The sequence below is a fragment of the Budorcas taxicolor genome, chromosome 5 (genome assembly GCF_023091745.1).
Source record: "Budorcas taxicolor isolate Tak-1 chromosome 5, Takin1.1, whole genome shotgun sequence".
NCBI classification, from domain to species: Eukaryota; Metazoa; Chordata; class Mammalia; order Artiodactyla; family Bovidae; genus Budorcas; species Budorcas taxicolor.
The window spans coordinates 20,001,607-20,026,110 of NC_068914.1; the positions used below are offsets into that span (position 1 = coordinate 20,001,607).

Genomic DNA, 24,504 nt, shown 5'->3' on the forward strand with positions numbered 1-24,504 from the left:
CCAAAAGTGGATTAATAAAAGAAAAGGTCTTCCTGGCACCAGGAAGGCAGCCTGCTGGGGTCTTCTCCCAATCGCCCAGGTCTACGCAGCAGGGTGCTAACCCTCTCTGCCCAGGGAGGTCTGCAGGTGTTGACTAAGAAACCGGGCCTTTTCTCAGCATTCCTGAGACTAGGAGCAGGATCAGTTAAACAAATGGTTTTCTTGCAACCTAAATAAAGATGCTTCTGGAATTCTGTGCTCTCAAGGCCCAGATCCTTACTTGGATTATAAAGGAACAAGCTGAAAAGCCAAAAGATAATCCTTCTGCCTATAACCAAGCAGGACCCTACGGGGCTTTCCCTGGACAGACCCTTCTCCCACACTGTCTGCTTTAGCTCCTCTCTGAAGTGCCTAGATAATACGTCCGAAGAACATTCCCTGAGTTGTGTTACAGATGCCAAAACCCCCACCAAATGGAAGATACTTGCTGACCTTGGGCACACAGCCCACAGGCCTGCTGGAGCCTAAGGATTGATAATGTTAACCCCTGTGACACCACCCTGCTGCTTCACCTCAACCAGTCAGAGAACTGTGCACAAGCTGATCACATTCTGGGACTCCCTCCCTCATGTGGCCTTCTTAGGGACCCCATGAACTTTAGCCCACCAGGCTTCTTTCTTTGTCCATGGGATTCTCCAGGCAAGAATCCTGGAGTGGTTTGCCATGTTCTCCTTCAGAGGATCTTCCCAACCCAGGGATCAAACCCCAGTCTCCTGAAATGCAGGTGGGTTCTGTACCGTCTGAGCCACCAGGTAAGCCCGTTAAAACGGCTTCGCTGAAACCAACTGGGGAGTTCAGACTTTTTGAGCACTGACTGTCCTGGATTCCTTGTATGGCGCCTTACAATAAATGCTGTACTTTTATCCTACGCTAATAAACTACCTCTTTTTCTATCAAAAAAAAAAAAGTGGTTTTTCCTTCACCATATCCCAGTGTTGGTGGATTGGCTTTACTGGGTGAGCGGACCCAGGTTTTGGCTCAGTAACGTGCCTCCCTCTTCAGCAGCTGGCAGGCCACTGCTGCTGAAGGCCAAATGGCATCCAGACTGCCCTCTGGCCCTTCTCTGCAGTCAGGAAAAGAGTAGGCTCTGTTTCCTTCCCAGCCACAGACCTGGCCCTGCAACACCTGCCCAAGTCCCTCATACAAGCCCTCTGAGTTGCCCTGCTGAGCAGGTCAGCTCCAGGCCCTCCCACCCCGTCCACTGGGGCCATGAGAGCCACCAGGAGCCTCATTCCCGGAGAGTTCAGTTTCTGACTTTCTGCTCACCCTCATGGGGTGAGTTTTAGGAGGGGAAACCTCTGGAGAGCCCTGCAGCCTCAGTCCACAATGCAACTCTGGAGGTGTAAGGGGACAGTGCCGACAGATGTACGTCTCCCACCAAGCACCGAGATGCTGACTCAGGGCTCCACAAAACAGGAAAACCCAGCCTTCCCTGCCACGGAAAAAGACCTTCCAGGACACCCACCTACAATGAGTCCAACCTCGCAGGTGGGCTCCTCATAAGCACAGGTCATCATGGTGCCCACCGTGTCATTGACCACAGCCACCACGTCCAGGTCAAATTCCTTTGGAAAGAAAAAGACAAGTTTAGCTTTAGCGGAAGGACATGCACTGCCCGGCTTGAGGTCTGCAAGTTCATTCTGCTGCATGCCAGTCAGAAAGCCGCTGGTGCGTCATCTGAAACTGTTTCCTTAACAGCCTGTGAAAGGTAACGAGATGCTCCTTCACTAAACAGCTGCTATTAAAGGTGCATCTGAAGCCTGAACTCGGAAGAAAGAATGCATTCTACCCACTTCCGAGATGGCACTGAGCACTAGAGAGGCAGCCCAGAGGGCACCGTGGGATGGGGAAAAGCCGAGGGATCATGGCCACGCAGCTCTTTGTCTTGGCAGGTAAAAATGATAGCCTTCAGAGGGCGTGACGGAAATACCAAATCCATGTCTCAGAATTTGTCCAGACAAGCAAGTACACAAAGGCACATACAAGCGTATTTTCTCCGTAACTCAGGAGAGCCAGGAGAAACAACTGGAATGCAGATCAAAGGGGGCTATGGAAGGCCCTACGCAGACAAACCCTGGAATCCTGTGCAGCCAAGAAAGCGAGTGAGGTTGGCCTCTACGTAGCAACATGAAAGACTCCTGGTTTCCTATTAAATGAAAAAAAAAAAACCCAAGCAGCTGTAATATAGTTTATATGGAATGACTCCCATTTTTTAAATGTGTGTATATTTGTATACACAAGGAAAGTACATTGGAAGAACACTAAAAGTTTGTGAAATGGGCAAAATGAGTCATCAGATTTCTTTTCAATGAAATATTAACTGTTGTTTAGCATATTCTTCTAGGAACAACCGGCTCCTCTTCATGCCTATTCATTTCAGCTTTTCTAACTGCCTGTGTATGTATCTGCTCTTCTGAACCAGAGAGACTTGAATGGACTTTTTTTCTTTAACTTCTTACTGATTCCCTCATTAACTAAGGAGCTAATTTTTTATTTTACATTTTGTCAATGTCCTCCAGCCAAAGACCATACCCATAGAAACGCACCCACAGTAGATAAAGCTGGGCTTCCTGGCTGGTTGGCTGCAACACAGGCAAACACATCCCATGGGGTGACTCAGAATGTGTTAGAGAGCACAAGTCTAGGATTTGAGCCTGTGCTGGTGGTTTTAGGGAGGGTGCCAAGAAGTGGGGTTTGGCTCTGGACTGGGTGCTGTCAGGAGGCAGGGCCATCTCCGAGTGTGTGCCAAGTTCTGCTGTGATGACGGAACGCTTCTTTCTCACCTGATTCCATCACTGTCTCAGGGGGGCTGTGACGGCAGCTGTGCCCCGCAACAGTGCCAGGGTGTGCCCCACAGTCAGGAGCTGATTTTCCCTTTTTCAAGCTAGAGGAGAGCCATGATTTTACATTCCTTAAACTATCCCTTAATAACACAAAACTGTTCTGATATTTTATTGCCATTGGGTGGGGGGAATGTTAGTACCCTTGTCGCATACTTCTGTATCGACTGAATTCTATACAACAAACAAGTACAACCTTTTTTTTTTTGGTGGTACAGAGTGACTGGTGGGATCTTAGTTCTGCAACCAGGTATCAAACCTGTGCCCCCTGCAGTGGAACTGTGGAGTCCTAACCACTGGGTCACCAGAGAATTCCCAATCAAGTACAATTTTTATAATCTGAAGAAAGGAGCAGTTCAGTGGTTAAGACTGGCAGTCCAGTGGTTAAGACTCTGAGCTTAGTGCTCGCTTCGGCAGCACATATACTAAAAAAGACTCTGAGCTTACAATGCAAGGGCCGAGGGTTCGATTCCTGCTTGGGGAAATAAGATTCCACATGCTATGTGGTGCAGCCAAAAAATTAAAACATAACCTGAAAAAAAGTAGTAAGGATTTTTTAAGACATCCTTTTAATAGTTACCTCTCTCCTTTTTATCGCCTCCCTCAGTAAGGTTGCTACGTCGTGCCCCACGCAGTCGGTTGCCTTGAAACCTTTGGTCCAGGTGATTAAGATACCCTGCAACAAGAAGGGCCCCGCAGAGTCTTGTGTCATTAATCCTTCCAGGCAGAACACAAAATGCCACTCCCTCCTTCCAGAGTAAACACCTGCTAAGACAGTACAGTGAGATGACGCTGGAACGTCGGAGGCACAACGAGTAGAATATGAAGAGTTCTCCCAGGCCTGCCCCCTTCTCACAGTTCTCACAGTGGTCTGGTTTATAAGCGCCACTTCACAAATGGAGACTCTGAAGGAGATCAGCCCTGGGATTTCTTTGGAAGGAATGATGCTAAAGCTGAAACTCCAGTACTTTGGCCACCTCACGCGAAGAGTTGACTCATTGGAAAAGACTCTGATGCTGGGAGGGATTGGGGGCAGGAGGAGAAGGGGACGACAGAGGATGAGATGGCTGGATGGCATCATGGACTCGATGGACGTGAGTCTGGGTGAACTCCGGGAGTTGGTGATGGATAGGGAGGCCTGGCGTGCTGAGATTCATGGGGTCGCAGAGAGTCGGACACGACTGAGTGACTGAACTGAACTGGGCATAGAAAGTTAATGGTGCTGCCCGTGGTGTCACCAGCTAGTTCCCCTGAAGAACAGTTTGCCAAAAACAGAAGTGGAGAAATGCAAACTTTTAGTAACGCTGTTACTACCTAAAGTCAGCTTTAGGCTTGATTGGACTGTAGTCTATATGCTTGCTAGCTGTGTTCTCACTGCGATGACGGTACAAGTGAACTGCTTTTAAAAACCACCAGACCTTTAAAAAAACCACCCTTAAAAACTGCCAGAAACAAGTTTACATGGATCCACCTGTTGAGATCTCAAAGCCTTTAAGAGGGAAAAAGCCCTGAGTCAGCACTGTGACTGGATTAACTGGCTTCAGAGGCAGGTGGCCCTACCCAGCGTCTCAACTGCTGCCAGTCATACGCTGCAAACCCTGGCCTAAGACCTATGTCATGCGATGCCAGCACCACGGCTTCCTCCCTGGCCATACCCCTACCTGGGAAAACACGGGCACCCGCAACAACAGGACAGGGCCTGCCTGCACGACTCTGAACAGTCAGCTCCTTTCACACAGACTGTCCCCCTGCCCCACCAGGACCCCTAAGCGTGGCGCTGGAGCTGCTGGTCTAAGGGCTGGGATGCTCCACTAGACTGGGGGCTCCCTGAGGACAGGAACTGCCTGCCTAGTGTTCCCAGTCCTCAGCAGGTGCTCAAGCCCTGACCTTGAACCCTGTGTCATTCCATCTACTGAATAAACATTTATTAAGCGTCTTTTCTGCTAGCACACTGGGCTAGGGCCTGTGGGGAACACAGATCCTTGGTCAGTGCTGCCCGATGTCTGAGGCCTGGAAAGAGACTCACCGCATCTAAGCTCGTCTGCTTGCAGGGAAACGAAAATGTGAAGCCCAGAGGCATTTTAGGGCCCTTGATGCCCATGTAGTCCAGGAAGTCAGAGATGCAGGAAACGATGTGGTCAAACAGCTTTAGAAGAAAAGAAGGGATTACTCATGCACCTCTGGGTTCACACCCTCAGTGCACGCGCACACACACACAGACACAGACACACACACACACACACACACAATGACACAGGCAGAGCAAGCTGCCCTCCCTCGGATCTTCAGAGGGGCCTGAGCATCCTCAGCCCAGGCGGGCTGAATGTACCTGACACTTTTGGGCTGCATGGACCCAGCTGCACTGCAGCACGTATCACATGGAGGCTCTGGGGCCCAGCAATGCCACTGGCCACGTATGTGACGCACACGTGCCTTGGCGAGGGAAAAGCAACACTATCTTACCTCCTCCCCAGTGCCCTGCATGATTTCAATGGGAATGGCGTAGATCTTATTGTGCATTTCCACTGATCTCTTTTTCCCACTACGGATTTTCACCAGCAGGACGCGGAAATTCGTTCCTCCAAGATCCAGGGCCAAGAAGTCACCATTCTCTGTTGTAGTCAAGAACATCAAGAAGGTCAAGAAGAGTGAATTTCACCTCCTGGCAGCCAGTAAGTCCAAGACTTCAAACTTTCAAGGGAGGAAACCCCATATTAAACAGAGGGGAGAAACTGTTAAGTCTTTTCTCAGCATACAGCCCAGGCTCAGAGAGGTGGGCACAAACTCATGACCACCACAGTCTCCAAGTCACACCAGAAGACAAAAGGCCCCATGGATGAACCAACAGGACCAGCAAGGTCACAGTACAGGTTGGATGCTGAGCTCCAATGTGCCTGGATGTAAAACTCCCCAGGCCTCTGCGGGCCTCTCACACTCTCCACCTAGGAAGGAGGCGCTGGGTGTGTCCTTCTTCTGCCTTACTGTGTTTAGCAAAGGACCTACAAGCAATCTCAGTGCTTCAGACTCCGCCCAGCTCTGTTGTTTAAACAATACTTTCTAATTCGGAGTCAGGGCTGTGGTTTTAAAGACAGCACCTGCCTGGGAGTCCAGACCAGGGGAGGTCAGTTGCCTCGAGTCTCACATGCAGCAAGCAAGTCGGTGATAAAAATGGAAGAGAGGGACTTCACTGGTGGTCCAGTGGCTAACACTTCACTTTCTAACGCAGGGGATGTGAGTTCAATTCCTGGTTGGGGAGCTAAGATTCCACATCCCTCATGGTCAAAAACACAAAACAGAAAACAGAAGCAACACTGTAACAAATTCAATAGACACTTTAGAAATGGTCTATATAAAAATAGAAAAGATATCTTTGAGAGGTTTGAGTGAGTTTCTAACTCTTGCCAAAATCATGCCACCCATCCCAGAGTCAACGCATCCCCTGGAGAAGACAACCTCCCGGCAGCCCCGCAGTGACTCGGCCGCTGGGATGAGAAGTGGGAGGCACGTGTGAGCCCCCAGCTCAGGTCCTCACCAGTCCCATCAGGAATGCTCCGGACGAAGGAGGGCAGCATCTTGACCACAGCCTTGTCATGCGTCTGCTTGCCCAGCCCCAATTCCATCTCAGCCCGCATCCTCTTTTTCACCTCCAGCAGCATTTCCTTGGTAAGACTGAAGTGGGCCAGGGTTTCTTCTATCTGCCGGTGCTGCTCAGCCAGGCGGTAGGCCACAGCAGTCACCATGGCGGCCCCCTTGCCACTGCCGCTCTCGGAGAGGAGGAAACGCACATCGCAGTCGGGCACCAAGCGCCGCAGAGTCTTGTGGAAACGCCGAGAATACCTGGGACGCAGGGCGCACAGTATACAGACTGAGCCAGACTGTCGGGACCTCTAGGATCCCCTTCTTTTTCCACATTTTAATTCCATCTTCTACACTCACTTTCCTCGTTACTCAAGTCATACAACACATCCACTGTAGACAAGTTAGCAAACGCAGACAGGTAAAAAAGGAAAACTGAAATTACCCATAATCACACACAAAAAGAGAGGGCTCTCATTATTATACAAATATCGAGGGCCTTCTCTGGTGGTCTAGTGGTTAAGACCCCATGTTGCCAGTGCAGGGGGCACAGGTTTGATCCCTGATCAGGGAACTAGGATTCCACATACCAGGCAGCCAAAAAAAAAAATTGTATCGAGTACAGAAAATACAGGGTTCAAAAATCTGTTGTCCACCATGACAAGGAGATAATACAGTACACTGGTTAAGAAAGAGCCCAGTGTTTAAGTCAGACCAGAAGGGACTTCCTTGGAGGTCCAGTGGTTAAGACTTTGGCTTCCAATGCAAGGGGTACAGGTTAGATCCCTGGTCAGGGAGCTAAGATTCCACATGCCTCAGGGCTAAAAAAACAAACAAAACAGAAGCAGTGTTGGAACAACTTCAATAAAGACTTTAAAAATGGTCCACATAAAAAAATCTTTTAAAAAAGTCCCCACTTCCACACCAGGGGACCTGGGCCTGTTACTTAATCCTGGAGTCAATGCAGATGACAGCGTCTGGCTGACAATGATGAGGAAGGAACTCAACTGAGTTCATCAAATGCTTCAGTGAATAACTGGCGCTAAGCAGGGGCTCAATAAAGAACTGCTCTTGTTTTTCATTTTCACTTGGCCCTTTCCCTCAGTCCCCAAGAGCTGAGATATTTTTTAGTGGTTAGAAGAGGACTTTAGGACAGGACTCAGTAAGACACAGAATTTTCTCCACGTTTGTGGTCTGCTTTAAGTATGGAAGGCTGGGAAACTGGGAATGTAGAACCCCAAAATGATAAGAATGGTCAATTCCGGGGGATGGGATCAAAAATGGCTTCTCTCTGGCATTTTTTGAATTATTTGAAGTTTCTATACCAAAAGTATGTTACTTTGTATTTTAATCTGTATTTAATCAGTTATTTTTTTTAATATAATGTTGTAAATGAGGAGTTCGAGAGATGGCTGGTGGTGATGGCTGCACAACAGTATGAATGAACTTAAATTTACTGACCTATACACTAAAAAAACGGTTGAGATGGTAAATTTTATAGTATGTATATTTTATCACAACTAGAAAATTATTTTAATGTGATGTAAATGCCTAAGCTTTCTTGTCCAAAAATTAGCCAATAAATTTTTTTTTAATGGCTAATTGCATTATCAAGAATTTTACAAATACTCTTGTGAACCTGGCAGATAACAACAGCTAACTAGCTCAAACCCTATCCCCTCAATAACACTGAATTATCTCAGTTTAAGTCGATCTTCATTTAACTGTTTCAAGACCTGGTATGAAGGCACAGTATCTGCAAAGCCACTTCACAGGCACATTATATATACAATGGGAGAAGGTCATGTATATACAAGGTCATGTATTTAAAAAAAAAACATCTTATAGGCAGTCATTTTTAAAACTCAATACAGGGACTTCCTTGGCAGTCCAGGGGTTAACATTTCACCTTCCAAGGCAGGGGTGTGGGTTCAATCCCTGAATGGGGGGCTAAGATCCTACATGCTTTGTGGCCAAAAAAACAGAAGCAACATTGTAATAAATTCAATGAAGACTTTTAAAATGACCCACATCAAAAAAAGCTTTAAAAAATTAATTAAAGTAAACAAATAAAACTCAGTACATAAAGACTTAGAATTCACCTTTAGCTTTTTAAAAAAATACAAACCATGTTCTTATGGCCAAAGGCGGCTTCTGACACTAAGGAGTCCAACAGACAAGAAGGCAGCATCTAAGTGAGGACTACTGACAACCTAATCTCTCATTGGCTTGCAGATGCAAAGTGTTGACAAGCTGCCTGTTTTTAAAAATTACTATCTGAGTGTTTGGGGAGCTTTAGAAACTCACAGGAGCTTCTAACACAGGGATGTGGGCAGCACCTGTATGACCCAAACTACAGTGACAATGATGGTCCCTGATTAAATGCAGAGAAGTAAGAGAATTGACGATACAGACACATTCCACCCAGTGCTCCTGGCAGCTAGAGAAGTCTCTAACAAGACTTATGAAATGAGGAGAGATGCCAGAGCAGTGCAGAAGCAACACCAGTGGGAATCAGCTGAGAGCCAGATATTTCTCCAAGTGGGCAACTCTGACCCTTCTGTCCAACTAGATATTGTCTTATCTGCCAAAAACTTTCACTGGGTGCAAAAGTCTGACCTCTGGAGACGGTCCTTAGCCAGGGCAGGTACTGAGTGCCAATTAGAGCAAAGGGGACTCACTGTGGGTGCGTCTTGTAAAGGGACCCGTCGACACCAACCGTGGTCCGCAGCCTGGGCGTGCCCTTGTTATCTCGGAGGCGGCTCAAGATGGCGCCCAGGGTCGCCGCCACCAGGTTGGCAGAGCGAAATGAGACGATGGTGCACACGTGCTGAACCGAAACACAGTCATCATCAGACGGCTCCACTCCCAGGCGGGTCAGGATTTCTTTGGCATTGTGGAGGCCTTCCTTATTCCTGTGAAGTCAGAGGCCAAAAGTCGTTAGTTAAGGACTACAGCCGGCAGTGCACTGCTGTGAGCACTGGGGCTTGAAGGTCCTGGGGAGGTGAACTGACCATTCATCATGTGTGTATGGCAACGGAGAAATGCCCGAGACGGGGTCTCCTCCGTAAGAAGTCAGAAAGCAGCAGAAGGAAAAACTGTGATGGTTAAGTTATGTTAGGCACATGGAGAAGAGAGGCCAGCCCACATGGGCTCTGAACAGGTGGAGAAATAGCTGCTTCCATCCCAGGCCTCAGTGCTTCAGAGATGTGAGGGAATCTCCTGGTCTGGGTCTGTAGTATGCCCCTGGATTCTTACACATTCTTCCACGATTTTTTCAGTCAGAGTTTAATTTCCTGCATTTTTGTTATTTAGTTGCTAAGTCATGTCCAGCTCTTCTGCTACCCCATGGACTGTGGCCTGCCAGGCTTCTCTGCCCATGGGATTGCCCAGGCAAGAATACTGGAGTGGGTTGCCATTTCCTTCTCCAAGGGGATCTTCATCACCCAGGGATCGAACCCACATCTCCTGCTTGGCAGGTGGATTCTTCACCACTGAGCCACCTGGGAAGTGCATAATTTGCTGCATATATGCTTTGTATAGCTTTTGTTGGATTTAAAGTATATCCTGGAGGGTATAGCTTTAACTATTGTAGATGTTGTCTTAAATAAAAAATACATATACACACGTATTTTAAATGTACCGTATTAAAATGTTAACAATGGGAAACATTGGGTAAGAGGTATATACTATCTTTGAAGTTTTTCTGCAATTCTAAAACTAGTCTAAAAGATTTAAAAATATGTACATATTTTAATTACTGTCAATACATAGAAATATAATTAACTTTTATATCTTATCTCTAGATATCATTCCTAACCTCTTCTGTTATTCTAATCACTTGTCTAGATATGTTGGTATTCCATACAAATACATCTGCAATTAATGACAGTTTTACTTCTCTTTTGGATTATTATGCCTTTAATTTTTCTTTTTTTCTTTCATAAAAAAATATTGGAGCTAAGGCTCCAGGACAATGCTGAATAGAAACAGGTGATACTAACACAGGACGCTTAACTCGGTGCTCTATGACAACCCAGAGGGGTAGGAAGCGGTGGGAGAGAGGTTCAAGAGGGAGGGGACATAGGCATACTTATGGCTGATTCATGTTGCTATACAGCAGAAACCAACACAACATTCTAAAGCAATTATCCTCCAATGAAACAACAACAAAAAAGAATCAGGTGATACTATCTTGGTCCTGAATTTAAAGAGAATGCTTCCAATATATCTTCACTGGTAAGAGGTTTTTAATAGATTTTTTCTTTTTTTTTGAGATAGGCTTTATTACAACATAGATGCCTTCTTGAGCTAGTTCAAGTGGGTTTTGTTTCTTGGTAACCAAAGAGCCAACACCATAAACAGGCCCAGAGGAAGGCAGGCATTTCCTGACTTTGTCAGTGATTCTGAGATAAGCCACACATTTCTTGCTCCCTCCCCTCCCAACAGCTGAGCAGGGACCTGAGAAGGGAGACTGTTGGAAACTCAGTAGTGTGGTTCCCTAATGACTGTAGTGCTGCAGGTCCTGAAGGAGAGGTCCTAGGACAAAGGTCAGGACTCGAAAAGAGCAGGTTCAGATAAACCCCTTTCCATTTACATCAGCATCTTCTCCCTGGAGCCAGAGCAATGATGCCACTGGCTCTGAATTTCGAGGACCACAGCATGGGCAGTAGGATGACTGCCTCATGCAGAGATGAAAGGGCATTTCTAGCATCAAGCTAACCCTGTCTTTAAGCAGGTGGCCTCACGTGGCTACGTGGAGTCTCCTGAACCAGGAATAGAACATGGTGGCAAAGGGAACCAGCCACAGGACAGGTGCCCTTCAGACATTCGGCTACATCAAGCTGCCAGCATCAAGCCACCCAAGGCCTGCAAATAACAGGCCTTGGGTGGACTTGAGACAGAGAAGACTGGGTTTCTTATGTTGAGGTCAAAAGATAGAAGCCAGGTTGCTGGCTGGACTCTGTCCTTCTATGTCTATCTGTCCTATCTCATCTATTAACCAATGCTTCTCAAACTTGTGCCAAGGAACATGTGTGGCTGTGAACAAGTGAAAGAATGGGGAGGCTGGGGGGTGGGAGACAGAGAGGGGCATGGGGTAGGAAGAGTGGGGAGGGTGCTTCAGGCACAAAAGGATTTTGGGAAATGACCAGTTAACCAAAGTGAACTAGGCTTTCTTTTATATGCTAATGAACACCTCAGTTCAGTTCAGTTCAGTCACTCAGTCGTGTCCGACTCTTTGCGACCCCATGAATCACGCAGCACGCCAGGCCTCCCTGTCCATCACCAAATTCCGGAGTTTACTCAAACTCATGTCCATCAAGTCAGTGATGCCATCCAGCTATCTCATCCTCTGTTGTCCCCTTCTCCTCCTGCCCCCAATCCCTCCCAGCATCAGGGTCTTTTCCAATGAGTCAACTCTTCGCATGAGGTGGCCAAAGTATTGGAGTTTCACCTTTAGCATCAGTCCTTATAAAGAACGCCCAGGACTGATTTCCTTTAGAATGGACTGGTTGGATCTCCTTGCAGTCCAAGGGACTCTCAAGAGTCTTCTCCAACACCACAGTTCAAAAGCATCAATTCTTTGGCACTCAGCTTTCTGCACATTCCAACTCTCACATCCATACATGACCACTGGAAAAACCATAGCCTTGACTAGACAGACCTTTGTTGGCAAAGTAATACCTCTGCTTTTTAATAAGCTATCTAGGTTGGTCATAACTTTCCTTCCAAGGAGTAAGTGTCTTTTAATTTCATGGCTGCAGTCACCATCTGCAGTGATTTTGGAGCCCCCAAAAATAAAGTCTGACACCGTTTTCCACTATTTCCCCATCTATTTGCCATGAAGTGATGGGACCAGATGCCATGATCTTCGTTTTCTGAATGTTGAGCTTTAAGCCAACTTTTTCACTCTCCTCTCTCACTTTCATCAAGAGGCTTTTTAGTTCCTCTTCACTTTCTGCCATAAGGGTGGTGTCATCTGCATATCTGAGGTTGTTATTTCTCCTGGCAATCTTAATTCCAGCTTGTGCTTCCTCCAGCCCAGCGTTTCTCATGGTGTACTCTGCATATAAGTTAAATGAGCAGGGTGACAATATACAGCCTCGACGTACTCCTTTTCCTAGTTGGAACCCGTCTGTTGTTACACATCCAGTTCTAACTGTTGCTTCCTGACCTGCATGCAGGTTTCTCAAGAGGCAGGTTAGGTGGTCTGGTATGCCCATCTCTTTCAGAATTTTCCAATTTCTTGTGATCCACGCAGTCAAAGGCTTTGGCATAGTCAATAAAGCAGAAATAGATGTTTTTCTGGAACTCTCTTGCTTTTTCCATGATCCAGCAGATGTTGGCAATTTGATCTCTGGTTCCTCTGCCTTTTCTAAAACCAGCTTGAACATCTGGAATTTCACGGTTCACGTATTGCTGAAGCCTGGCTTGGAGAATTTTGAGTATTACTTTACCAGCGTGTGAGATGAGTGCAATTGTGCGGTAGTTTGAGCATTCTTTGGCATTGCCTTTCTTTGGGACTGGGATGAAAACTGACCTTTTCCAGTCCTGTGGCCACTGCTGAGTTTTCCAAATTTGCTGGCATATTGAGTGCAGCACTTTTACAGCATCATCTTTCAGGATTTGAAATAGCTTCACTGGAATTCCATCACCTCCACTAGCTTTGTTGGTAGTGATGCTTCCTAAGGCCCACTTGACTTCACTTTCCAGGATGTCTGGCTCTAGGTGAGTGATCACACCATCGTGATTACTTAGACTTCTCTAAATATCTCCCAGTCCTAGTGGCCACAAAACCCTTTCTTCGGGGGAACACCTAATGATCTTGAGGTCAGTAGGGTTCCCTTGAACACTGTCTGGAGAAGACCCTGATATCCCAAGGAGGGATTAACCCAAGCCTGAGCTCAATCAGTTCCTGTTCACCTCCAGGATCAGCTGTATGTGGGGCTGGGGGAGAGTGAAGGAGAAGGGGATCTTTGGTAATCACACCATTCAAGGAGCATTTGCCCCTAACTAGACGACTTTTTAATGTGCAGCCACCAGGTGCCCGCAGGGAGAGCAGCCCGGGGTGGGTCAGCCAAGTGAGAGGGGAGACCGGCCCAGAAAGCCCTAACACTCCTCAGGAGAAGCCCAGCAAACCAGGACTCAAGCAGGTAACAAGAGACCCATCGTTCTTCTCTGCCCCATGCCCCCCGGAAAGCCGTGAGGGGAGGCACCTACTTTTCGATGGCCGACACGTCACTGGTGTTAAACTTCCCTCTGGTGAGCAGCTCGGGGGTGATCCGCCCTTCAAATAAGAGGCCCTCCTTGGCCATCTTGACCAGGATCAGTCGGACCAGCTCGCCCAGGTACATGCCACTGACCATCTTCTCGAACCTGCAGGAGAAAAGCACCAGGCACTTAGTGCCTCCTACATGCTCACCACTGTGGCATCTCATGAGTGGTGGGAGAGACGTGAAAGGAGAGGAAAACACGCCTCAATTCTCACAAGCGCACAGTCTCACTGGCAGGCAAGACCGCGCGTTTGTGTGAGTAAACAATGAACAGACAAGCGGGGGAACAGGGTCATCCAGACCCCACACCCATTCCCAGGGAAGGAAATAGGAAGAGAGCGCCAAGGTCAGGGGCAGTCAGGGAAGGCTGCCTGGAGGTGGAGGGAGCATCAGGATTTAGACGGAAGGTAATGAGGGGGGACCTAGACAGGAATGAGTAGGATATGATCATCTTGTGCAAAACTTTACACCTTACTTTTCATTTTTATTATTTTTGGGCCATGCCACCTGGCTTACAGGATCTTAGCTTGCCTGGATCTTAGCTCTTCGACCAGGGATCGAACCTATGCCCTAGCAGTGTAAGCACTGAGTCCTAACCACTGGACTGCCAGGGAATTCCAATTACTGTACTTTTCAAAGGGCTTTCATCTTTATCCCTCTATCAGGAAGCTCTCCAATTCCTGTGGCAAGGTGGTCAGGAAGTATTCTCTCCATTTCCCAGCTCAGAAAGTGTAGACGTCTTCTCTGAGGGGCGATGACAAGGCTAAAATGCAGCCATTCCCCATGGGACCTCTGTCACTGGTCACCTTCCTGGCACCCATGTTCTCCTTCTCCAGCGGAGACACAAAGAAAAAAGGTCTCCAGGAAAGTGCTTTCTTTGTGCAACTCACTCCTTCCCCACTGACCTGCCCTTACACTCCAGGAGAGGGGTCCCCGAGTAGCTTAAAACCAACCAGCTCCTCCTACCGCTCTGGCCACATTCAGCCACAGGCCAATCACAGTGGCTCGGCCCTCCTGCCTCCCCTGGGAGGTGTGGTGGGCGGTGTGAGTGCTGTGACTGCAGCAGCCATTTTGAGCCCAACACTGCAGGGGAGAGGGAGCCAGGAACTAGGGCTCGAAGCCATATCTGAGCCAGAGCCAGGTCCTGAGTCCTGGCTGATGAGAGGCCAGGAGGAAGCCCAGAGCAAGACAGATCAGAGGCAGGTCCACGTCCAGGCAGCTGGCCTCTCCTCTGAGGGCGCCCAGCTGGCACACCCAGGGCTGGCTATGACACAGCAAAACAATCTGCTCCATTCAGAGCTGGCACGGGAGCCAGGGATGCTGCCGGGACCTGAGCACACGGCCGCCCAACCCGCCCCCAAATCAAGGAGTGGAGAAACACTAGGTCCCATTGTTCAGACAGGACCAGACAGGACTGCCCTGGCCCCGGCTGCGTTGAGGATCCCTGGCAGGAGGGCACCCTGCTGAGTCCTAGCTGCCCCACCCAGCTCCTGGCCCAGGCACCTGTGGGAACAGCTTTAGTGCCACCCAAACTGGAATCTCAGAGCAGACAGGAGCCAGACTGCCTGAATTGAACTCCAGCCCTACCACTTTATTATGCTACTTACCTCTTTGGGCCTCAGTTTCTTTACCTGCATAATGGGGAGCACACAGGGCCCACCTCTAAGGTTGCTGTATGAAAGACAGAGGTGGATATAGGTAAAATGCTCCAGTGCCTGACTAATACTGAGCCATGGCCCTTGCTATGTCTCCTGCCTAATTAAGCACTTTATGTGTATTAACTTATTTCATCCTTATTATAAAGCCTATGAGATAGACATCATCATTATCCCCATTCCACAGATGAGAAAACTGAGGCATAGAAAGGTTATATAACTTGCCCACAGTCATAGGGCTGATGAGTGGCAAATTATTTTCAATCCAGTTAAATCCAGCCTCAGATTCCATGCTCTAAGCACTGTGCTCTTCTGTCTCTCCCATGGACACTATCATTAAAAGCCACCTGTATTACTGTCATCCTGGCAGCCATCAGCCCCAGCCCAACCCAGCCTCTGCTCGTCTACCTCCAGCTCACTCCTCTAGGCAGCCTGCCCCTGCTATTGGGAAAATGTGACAGCAAGAAGGTTCTTCCCCCTTAAGGTGGACTACAGTCAGCCTTGTGCACCTCCCTACCATTGCTTCTTCTTCTTTTTTAATTTATTTTTGGGTGCGCCAGGCCTTCATTGCTGTGCCCAGGCTTTCTCTAGTTGTGGGGAACAGGGGCTACTCTCTAGTTGCAGCGCATGGGCTCTAATGCTATCGGGGTTCAGCAGTTGTGGGGCACAGACTTCGTTGCCCCACAGAATGTGGGATCTTCCCAGACCAGGGATCAAACCATGCCTCCTGCATTGGCAGGTGGATTTGTAAACCACCAGACCAGCAGGGAAGTCCCACCCATTGCTTCCTGTTCTGCCTTCTGGAGACACTCAGAATGACCTGCTCCCTTTTCTATATGATGGTCTCTTAGACACATAGACACTGCCATCCTCCTTTTCAGATAAAGGAAGCCTGAGGCCAAGAATCTGTCCTTTCCCAGTCCCTAGAGTCCCCGCTGGAGCAGCAGAACAAGGAAACAGCCCTTCTCACAAGCCTCTGGCGAAAGCCAGCAAGCCGTGATCTGCTGCTCAGCAGTCAGATACCTACGACCACAGGCCAGTGGGTGGCACCATGGTGTTGCAGCCTCGCTGCATGCTGGTGGGCACAGGCAGGGCTGTGGCCCACAGGGCCTGGGGGAGCCTGGGAAAGGTGGGCAGGGGATTGGATGCTGACAAGAAATGCCCTTGGCAGCCAGGGTCTGCTCCGACAGGCAGCCCAGGGTCAGAGAAGGAAGGTGAGGTCTGTGGGCACCTAAAGAGGGTTAGAACTGCTGAGAGAGTCTATGGAGCAGGCAGAGCAACAGTAACGAAGGTGTTCGGGGGATGACTTGAAAAGAGGAGCAATTACTCCACCACCATCCAGGCCAAAGACTTCTCCAGGCCAGACCTCCCTGCTGTCACAATCACGGCTGCTGCTGCTGCTTTGGGGGGCGGTGTCTCCTTCACTATGAAAGATGTGAGAGGGAATCACAGGGGAATGGGATTCAGAATTCCTAACAAAGCAGAAAATAAAAGAAAACAGAAGAGCAAAAGGCCTAAGAAGACAAGAAGAGGAGAAGGAAAATTAGAAATGAAAGAAGCTGGGGCTTCATCTACAGTAGGAGACAGGTGTGGAACCAGGACAGAGGGCAGCAGGGAGGAAGGCAGGCCATGGCCAACCCCTTTTAGAGGGATAAACCTTCTAACCTGGGGGCTGGGGGAGCGGTCCTGAAGCAGCTGTCAGCAACGAAGGCAGGAGGCATAGGGCCGCGGTACTGATAGCCTTCCTGTCAGCTGTATACGGTCAGTACTCAGTAACTGTAAACTTCAATCCAAACAAATGAGTGGATGCACAGTGGTCTAGAGCCCACCTGGGCACAGAGCCTTTAGACAGAGCTAGCTAGATACACCTCTGTTTTCAGCCTTGGTTAAAAACTAGAATCACTTGCAGGCTCTTGAAGACAGGGCTCAGCCTAGGCCAAGTAGGACTGGGAGGGAAGGTGGGTAGGGTGGGAAAATACCTAGGCAATAATATGTTTTTTAAAGGTCTCTACGTAATTCTTCTTTATTTTTTCTGGCCATGCCACGCAGCTTGTGGGATCTTAGTTCCCTGAACAGGGATTGAACCTAGACCCTTGGCAGTGAAAGTGCAGAGTCCTAACCACTGGACCACCAGGGAATTCCCCTTTTAAAAAAGAAAAAAATGTTTTAATGTAATTCTAGTGGAAAACATTCCTCTAGGGGACTTCCTGGGGAATTCTTCTAGGGAATTAAGATCCCCCATGCCGTGTAGCACAGCCAAAAAAAAGAAAAACATTCCTTTAGACCATTCATGATAATGTTTGCTCATAAATGATGAAATGCCTCTTCAGACATTCTGGAAGTTCACTATGAAAAACATGTACTTTCCAGCAGGACAGAAAACCACAAACTTAAGCCAAATGAAACCTCAAATTAAACCAGCTTTGCCCTGTCCCAGGGTCCTCGTGCCTTAATTTCCCCATCAGTCAAATGGAGCAAACACCTTTCCCTGGTACAAGGAAAACAAAACAGCTTTGAAGAACCTGACATTGCACAGAAGACACAGGGAAGACCCCCAAAATCAGGCAGATGCCTAGGAGACCAGCTACATTAACTTTGGCAAAAAAACCCTCTGACCAATAGCCTATTTCTAGAAATATATGATACAACTCAAAATCTGTCATCTCTTCGGAACTGTGCTTACCAAGACCTGCCCTATGGTTCAGTCAGCAGGGAAGATGGAGATGGACCTTATCCCACCTGTCTCACTCTTACACACGCACGTATTTCCCACCCATTTCCCAGCCACACTTCTTATCCACTACTCATCCTCCAACCCCCATCCATCCATCCATCCATCCATCCATCCACTTATCTTTGCGTGTCCATCTTCTATCCATCCACTATTCCAAATATGTTTATTGAAAGTCAACTGTGAGGCCAGTTCACATTTCAGCCTGAGGATACAGTTCAACTCTTTAGAGAAATTCAGAACTACATCAAAATGGATGACAGACAATCCAGGTTTCCACCTAAGCCACGTAGGATCCCTACATTAAGGCTAAGGAAATAGCCAAGGCCCTGGGCCTTATCTGCTCAGTTATCACAGGTAACTGCCCAACCTGCTCTGCTGAGAGGGATGACTTCAGACTCAGTGATTGACAGTAACTACAGGTACATCATTTCTTATCTGAAACCCCTGGGGTCACATATGCTTGGGAACGTGGACATTTGAGGATTTCAGAGAGGTAGTACGGTACACATGCCACATAGTACAGAATAGCCCCAGGGGTGCCTAAGGCAGGGCTATAATCAAGCACAGATCTCCAGTGACATGTATAAACACGTGAGTAAATAGCTTCAAGGCAGCTGGGGTCAGATTTTAGAATTGGGGTTTAGGTCAATGGATTGAGGGGAAAAAACCTTTGGTTGTCAGAGCTGGGGCTCCTTATTACCCAGCTGGTGTTTCAGCATGCAGAGCAGATGTTCAATGCTGGGTTTAAGAACTCAGGATTCTCCCAGTGAGAGACCTCATTTATTCACCACCACCAGTCCCAGTGGAGGGAGGTTGGCCATTTATGCAATTCCATTAACTCAGGTGGAAAGCCTATTAGCCAGCCTGGGGGGCTGAGATCTTTTGGGTGACAGATTTCAAAATGACAAACTCCCTGACAGTGTCTCTCTGGCAAAGGATAAGGGCAATTAAGCTCACAGGGTCAATGAACATCTCCCAGTGTGCTGATAGCACCCAACTCCAGAATAAGGCTGCTGGGAGGTCAGTCAAAGAGGGCAGCATGCAAGCATCACAGAGAAATATGAATATGCACTTCAGGAAACAAGGAGCTCACAGGAAGCAATGCCCACACCAACCTAAATAATATCACTCACACTTCTGTGGCCAGAGCTCTCCAAGGCCAAGACCAACTTGCCAGAGAAGTCTGATGCAATGTTCTCTATCAGCTGTGACCCATCTGGCTTATACATGACATGGAAGAAGGTCTCCCCACAGTCTGCACGACTCACATGGCTCCCGACCACTCCCCTGCATGACAGGTATTTGCAGATGTGACTTCCCTCCCCAAATGGACCTTAAGTTCCGGAAGGGAAGGTGCTACTCTGTATGCCTGGAGCCAAGCACTGAGCTGGCACATCTCAGGTGCTCCAGAAGTGTGTGCAGAATGAATGGACATTTGCTCACTCTCCCTGCTCGCCAGACACCCCACATGCTGAGTGGCCTCTCCCACCCTCAGCAGCAAACCCTACTGAGGACATCATACGGAAATGTTTTTAAACCTTAGCTTCAGGCTAATGCTTCTGTGCTTTTAATTTTTAAAACGTTTACAAGAACACAATCACAGTGTAATTAAACAGAAATTTGGGGGTGGAGTAGGGGGGTAAACTGGGAGATTGAGATGGATGTATACATGTTATTACTATCTATAAAACAGATAACTAATAAGAACCTGACCTATATGGGAATAGAATCTAAAAAAGAGTGGATAAATGTATCAGTATAAGCGATTTGCTTTGTTGTATAGCAGAAACCAACACATTGTAAATCAATTATACTTCAATAAAAATTAATAAGGAGAAAATAATTTCATTGAAAATACGCTTTCAATGCTGCACACGCCACAGCTGCGTGTGTCTCAAAAGAAGTGAGCTAATATATACTTGATGGGTGATCCTTTTGTGATCACCTGGCTTCCTGCCCCTCTCATCATCTACCCCAAATCTCCCCTTAAGTGTCCTGTAGGTCCTCTATATGACTATTAAGAAAAGGTGGGACTCACAGCTGCTTCCCAGGGTTGAGCGACCCCCGGTCTATCTCCCGGTCGAACTCAGTGCGGATGTCCTCCAGGGCCCCGTCGTCCCCAAAGGCCCCCCACTCGGTGTTGATGCACATCCTCCCCTCGTCGCCCTCCACCAGGTCGATGTGCCTCAGCTCCTCCATGTAGCACGCGTTGGTGCCAGTACCTTGGAGAGAGAGACGAGATCAGAAGCTGTGAGCACACCACGTCACGAGAGAGACGGCAGCACCTGCTGGAAACACCGGCTTCAGGAAGGGACAAGGACAGGGTGGGCGTTACCAATGATGAGGCCGACTTCACACAGCTGGTCGTCGTAGCCACAGGTCATCATGGTCCCCACCGTGTCGTTCACCACAGCCACAATGTTGGCATCATAGTCCTGGAGGGAGAGAAGAGGGGTCACTGCCCACTCACACGTGGAGCAGCGATCACCTGCCTTTAAGATGGCCTGGCTGGAGGGCTCCCACTTCATAGCCTCTGCTGCTTTCATCACTGCGGGCACTCAAATTCACCGGACTCAAGCCCAGTGATCACATTATGGAGGCAAAAAGGCGCCCTTCGTTATTTGGCTTACGATTCTTTTCAGTGTGGAGTTCACTTACAGAGCCACAGCCCTGTGTAAACCATCCCAATGCATCCATGTGCCTTCTGCATTTGCTGCAACCCTGGCATGCTGCACTCAATCACGCCAGCTCCCTGCACAGCTGCCCTCATGTCAAAAGGAGGCTAACCCCTGCCCAAGAGCTCGGCTCTTTGGTAGCACCTCGGACAGCTCTGCTTTGAACCAGCCCCAACCTTCCAGAGTGTGAGCTCTCACTGCTCACCTGCCTTGGTCTTCAAAGGCCCGCACCCACCACACCACAGCCACAGGCCATGGACTACTGTCCCCTGAAAGAACCTCAGTCACACAGCCTTCTCCTCACACTCCCCACCTCTAGGTGGTCAAGGCAAGTGGCTAGTGAGAAGTTACCCCACGCTTTTTGATGGCTTTGTCAAGCAGCTTCACCACATCAGTTCCCTCCACGCCGCTTGCTTTAAATCTCTTTGTCCAGGTGATCAGGATGGCCTGTACAGGAGAGCACAGAGGGGTCAGAAGAGGGCTAGGAGGCCTCCGCAACCTTCAGGTCCCTGGAGAGTCTGCTCAAGGACAGTGACTAAGCCGAGGCCCAGGGAGGGGAGACACATCACATCAGACCCAGACTCTTATCTCCTGCTTATCTATCCACACAATGGAGTTCTCTGGCGGCTGCCACAGGGAAAAAAACCCTGCAGCTCACACTCAAACACTGTCAGTGGCTGGCTAGTGTGGTGGTGTCACACAGCATGCAGATCTAACTGGTGTCAACTGCACAACCCGACTTCATTTAGAAAGAGAAATGCTGTTATTACCTGATCACCCTTCTGTATTTTCAAACCAGACCTTGGTTTCCATGGCCCATGGCCCCAAGGAACTTTCATCAGAGCCAAATTTCGAAGAGAAACAAAATGCTAAGATAATTCTTGGCTACTGTGCTTCTAAGAGCCAAGTCCTGAGCTTAAAGGATAACACTAACTGATTCATGCCTCTTCCACAAGTTTGGAATGTAAATCCCATTTGTAAGCGATGACTCTACAGTATAATCTATTTCCGTGTGTATATTTCTAGAGAAACACTAAGGACATATATCCAGTGGTTATTCACTTGAGACTATACAAGCATAGGAATTTCACATTTTGCTTTACACCTTTATATTATTTCAATAGTTTTACATATTGCTTACATCTTTTTCTTTAAATCAAGGATCCAAGAAAAGAATATTGTTCTATGTGACTATTTTCCAAGTGCAGGAAGTCATTATAAATGCGGCTTGGTTGGGAAGAGCTGCTGTTTAGGCCCCGTTCTCTCCAGGGTGACACAGGGATGGGAAGTGTCTACATTGGGCTGCCCTGCACTCCGAAAGCCGGGTAGCCTCCATGCAGGATGCATCAGCAAGGGCAGGCAGCAGCCTGCAGCTGACCGGGCATTCCAAAAGCCCCCAGACACTGTTATCACCCCTTTGACGCTCAGGCCCCCCAAAGCCTTGGAAAACACGGTGCTGTGGAAAGAACATGGATTGGAAATCAGGACATCAATCCTATCCCCACCACTTCTGTCCATTTCCTCGTGGGCAGTCTTCCCAACTCCTCTTATGGTGACTGTTCATCTGTCAAAAAAGGCAGCTGGTCTAGACACTCTTGAAGGTCCCAGGCAGCCTTGAATGGGCTCAGGCCTCCAGATGGGTAATTAGATCCTGGGATCCACTGGCTTCCTAGCAGGCAGCATGCCCGGCTGAGCAAGCCCTCCCCAGAGAAGGGTCAAGGCTGGCAGGTGGGGGCCACACTTTTGGCTCTTTCTCTGCCAGGCACCATCTGCTCTGCTCTGCTCTGCTCTGTGGGGCTCTTGTGCCCCCGAGGACGTTCCCTATCCACTTCTGCAATGCCTTCTTTCTTGGAAGACAGCACCTCTGCCAGGCAGGCCATATCTGTGTGCAGCTTTCTCCCAGGGCCTAGCCCAACCCACAAGGATGGCACTCGGTCCACGGCCACTGATGAACAAGCAAACAGCCAGCAGCCACTTCATTCCCGGCCCATCTCCTGCCTCTTCCGGCGGGAACAGGGAAGTCTCACCCTGTCTTCTGCCCGGGGAGCGTGGCTGTCAAGCCTCAGCTGTCAAAAGCCAAGGGAAAATAGTACTGACAACGGTCCTCGTGAAAGGCCACTAACCCTACTTTCTTTTCTTTCACTTGCTTGAGTTTAAGAAATGGTTTTCTCTACCAAATGGCCACAAATACCATGATTTGTAATGAAAAATACACATATAACTAAAGCAACCGAAAAATAAACATGATTATCATGACCTTACATTCATTCTACAAATGCTTCTTAAAGAAAAAAAATCCAAGACACGCAGACCATCCAGAGAAAGGAAAAGGGTTCCTTAGCATTTCGTCTCTGGGGTGTCTGGGAAGCCTGATAATCCCAGAACGTCTTACCTCGTCTATTCTGGATTGCCGACAAGGGAAAGAAAATGTGAATCCCACAGGTAATTTCTTGTCCTTGATTTTTTTTTTCTCCATGAAGTCTCCCAGGCACTCAGCGACGTGATCAAAAAGCTGGAGGAAGCACAAGAGAGAAGTTGGGAAGGAGAAAGAGGACTTAGCATTTCAGGAAAAATGTGAAGGATTCTCTGCCCAACACAGAAAGGAGCCTGGCTACCCTAGCTGCCCATCCCCAAGGCACCTGGTCACCAGGTGGGGCTTTCCCTGGAGGTTCAGTGGTTAAGACTCCCCATGCTTCCACTGCAAGGGATGTGGGTTCGATCCCTTGTTAAGGAACTAAGATCATGTATGATGTGCAGCACAGTAAAAAAAAAAAAAAAAGAAAAAAGAAGCCAAGAAGTACATGACTGGCAAAGAAGAGTCCCTTGAAAATAGCCTGCCTTGTGGGCCAGCACGGCTTAGGAAGCCTTTTTAAGCCTTCACGTGGCCTCTCGTGTATCACCTGGGGACTAAGATGTATCATCTGGGTATTTAGAAAATGTGAAAATAAGAGAAAGACAGTTCATCCTCCACAACACACAGGCCATGGACCGCCAGCAGCCACCCAGGCAGCGTGGCCATCTGGCCCCTTCTCTCTAACTCCATCTCTCTCTCCCTCCCTCTGTCAGTTCCAGAAGCTCTGTAAGGCAATTCCCCAGCCTCCAGGCCACTTGAGTGATCTCACAATCTCCGAGTTATCCACTTTTTACTTTAACTCACGTTCCATATGCATGCAAAAAGAGTGCTCGCGTCCTAAGTGTAGGGTTCCTTGGATTCTCACAGGTGTGCCCAGACACCCTCCCGTGCAGTCACTGCTGCCACCCAAACTCACAAGGCCAATCGCAAGCCACTCGGCCTTCCAACGCCCTCTGCATGGCTGTCTACTATGTATAAAAGGAACAGCAGTGTGCACGCCATGGCGTCTGCCTTCTTTCCCTCTACACTATGTGTGTGGGCCATCCACGTAGTTGTGTGAGAACCAGTGCTGGTTCTCATTGCTGCATAGTATTCTATGGTGTGAATATACTACGATTTATTTAGTGAACTGCAATTTAAGTTCTACGACATGTTGTAGAACTTGCTGGCTCTACAACAAGTTGCCAGAATATGCATATGTCTCTTAGGATCCACTAGAAAGAAGTCAGAACACTGTTTCCCTAGCCTCTCTGTGAATGCTGTCAATGACGGCAAGCTCATCACCTCCTAGGCAGCTTCTTGGATTTATCCAATACCTCCCTCTTTCTCTAAAGTATATCCAGAACTGAATATAGTAT

At 48.3% G+C, this 24,504-nt stretch overlaps 1 protein-coding gene and 1 non-coding gene across 2 annotated transcripts in view; both read right to left on the minus strand.

Annotated features, from left to right (window-relative positions):
- HK1 (hexokinase 1) overlaps positions 1 to 24,504 on the minus strand; it is a 72,024-nt gene that overhangs the window by 11,602 nt on the left and 35,918 nt on the right. Inside the window, exons 4-14 of the mRNA XM_052641328.1 lie at positions 23,186 to 23,305; positions 21,145 to 21,240; positions 20,454 to 20,553; positions 20,157 to 20,340; positions 13,677 to 13,832; positions 9,137 to 9,370; positions 6,412 to 6,716; positions 5,343 to 5,491; positions 4,906 to 5,025; positions 3,460 to 3,555; positions 1,505 to 1,604 (exon numbers count right to left, since the gene is read on the minus strand). Of these exons, the coding sequence (XP_052497288.1) occupies positions 1,505 to 1,604; positions 3,460 to 3,555; positions 4,906 to 5,025; positions 5,343 to 5,491; positions 6,412 to 6,716; positions 9,137 to 9,370; positions 13,677 to 13,832; positions 20,157 to 20,340; positions 20,454 to 20,553; positions 21,145 to 21,240; positions 23,186 to 23,305 (1,660 nt within the window). The remainder of the gene's footprint in view (positions 1 to 1,504; positions 1,605 to 3,459; positions 3,556 to 4,905; positions 5,026 to 5,342; positions 5,492 to 6,411; positions 6,717 to 9,136; positions 9,371 to 13,676; positions 13,833 to 20,156; positions 20,341 to 20,453; positions 20,554 to 21,144; positions 21,241 to 23,185; positions 23,306 to 24,504) is intronic.
- Positions 17,449 to 17,521, minus strand: TRNAE-UUC (transfer RNA glutamic acid (anticodon UUC)). The gene has a single exon. It is a non-coding gene; the product is annotated as a tRNA-Glu (tRNA).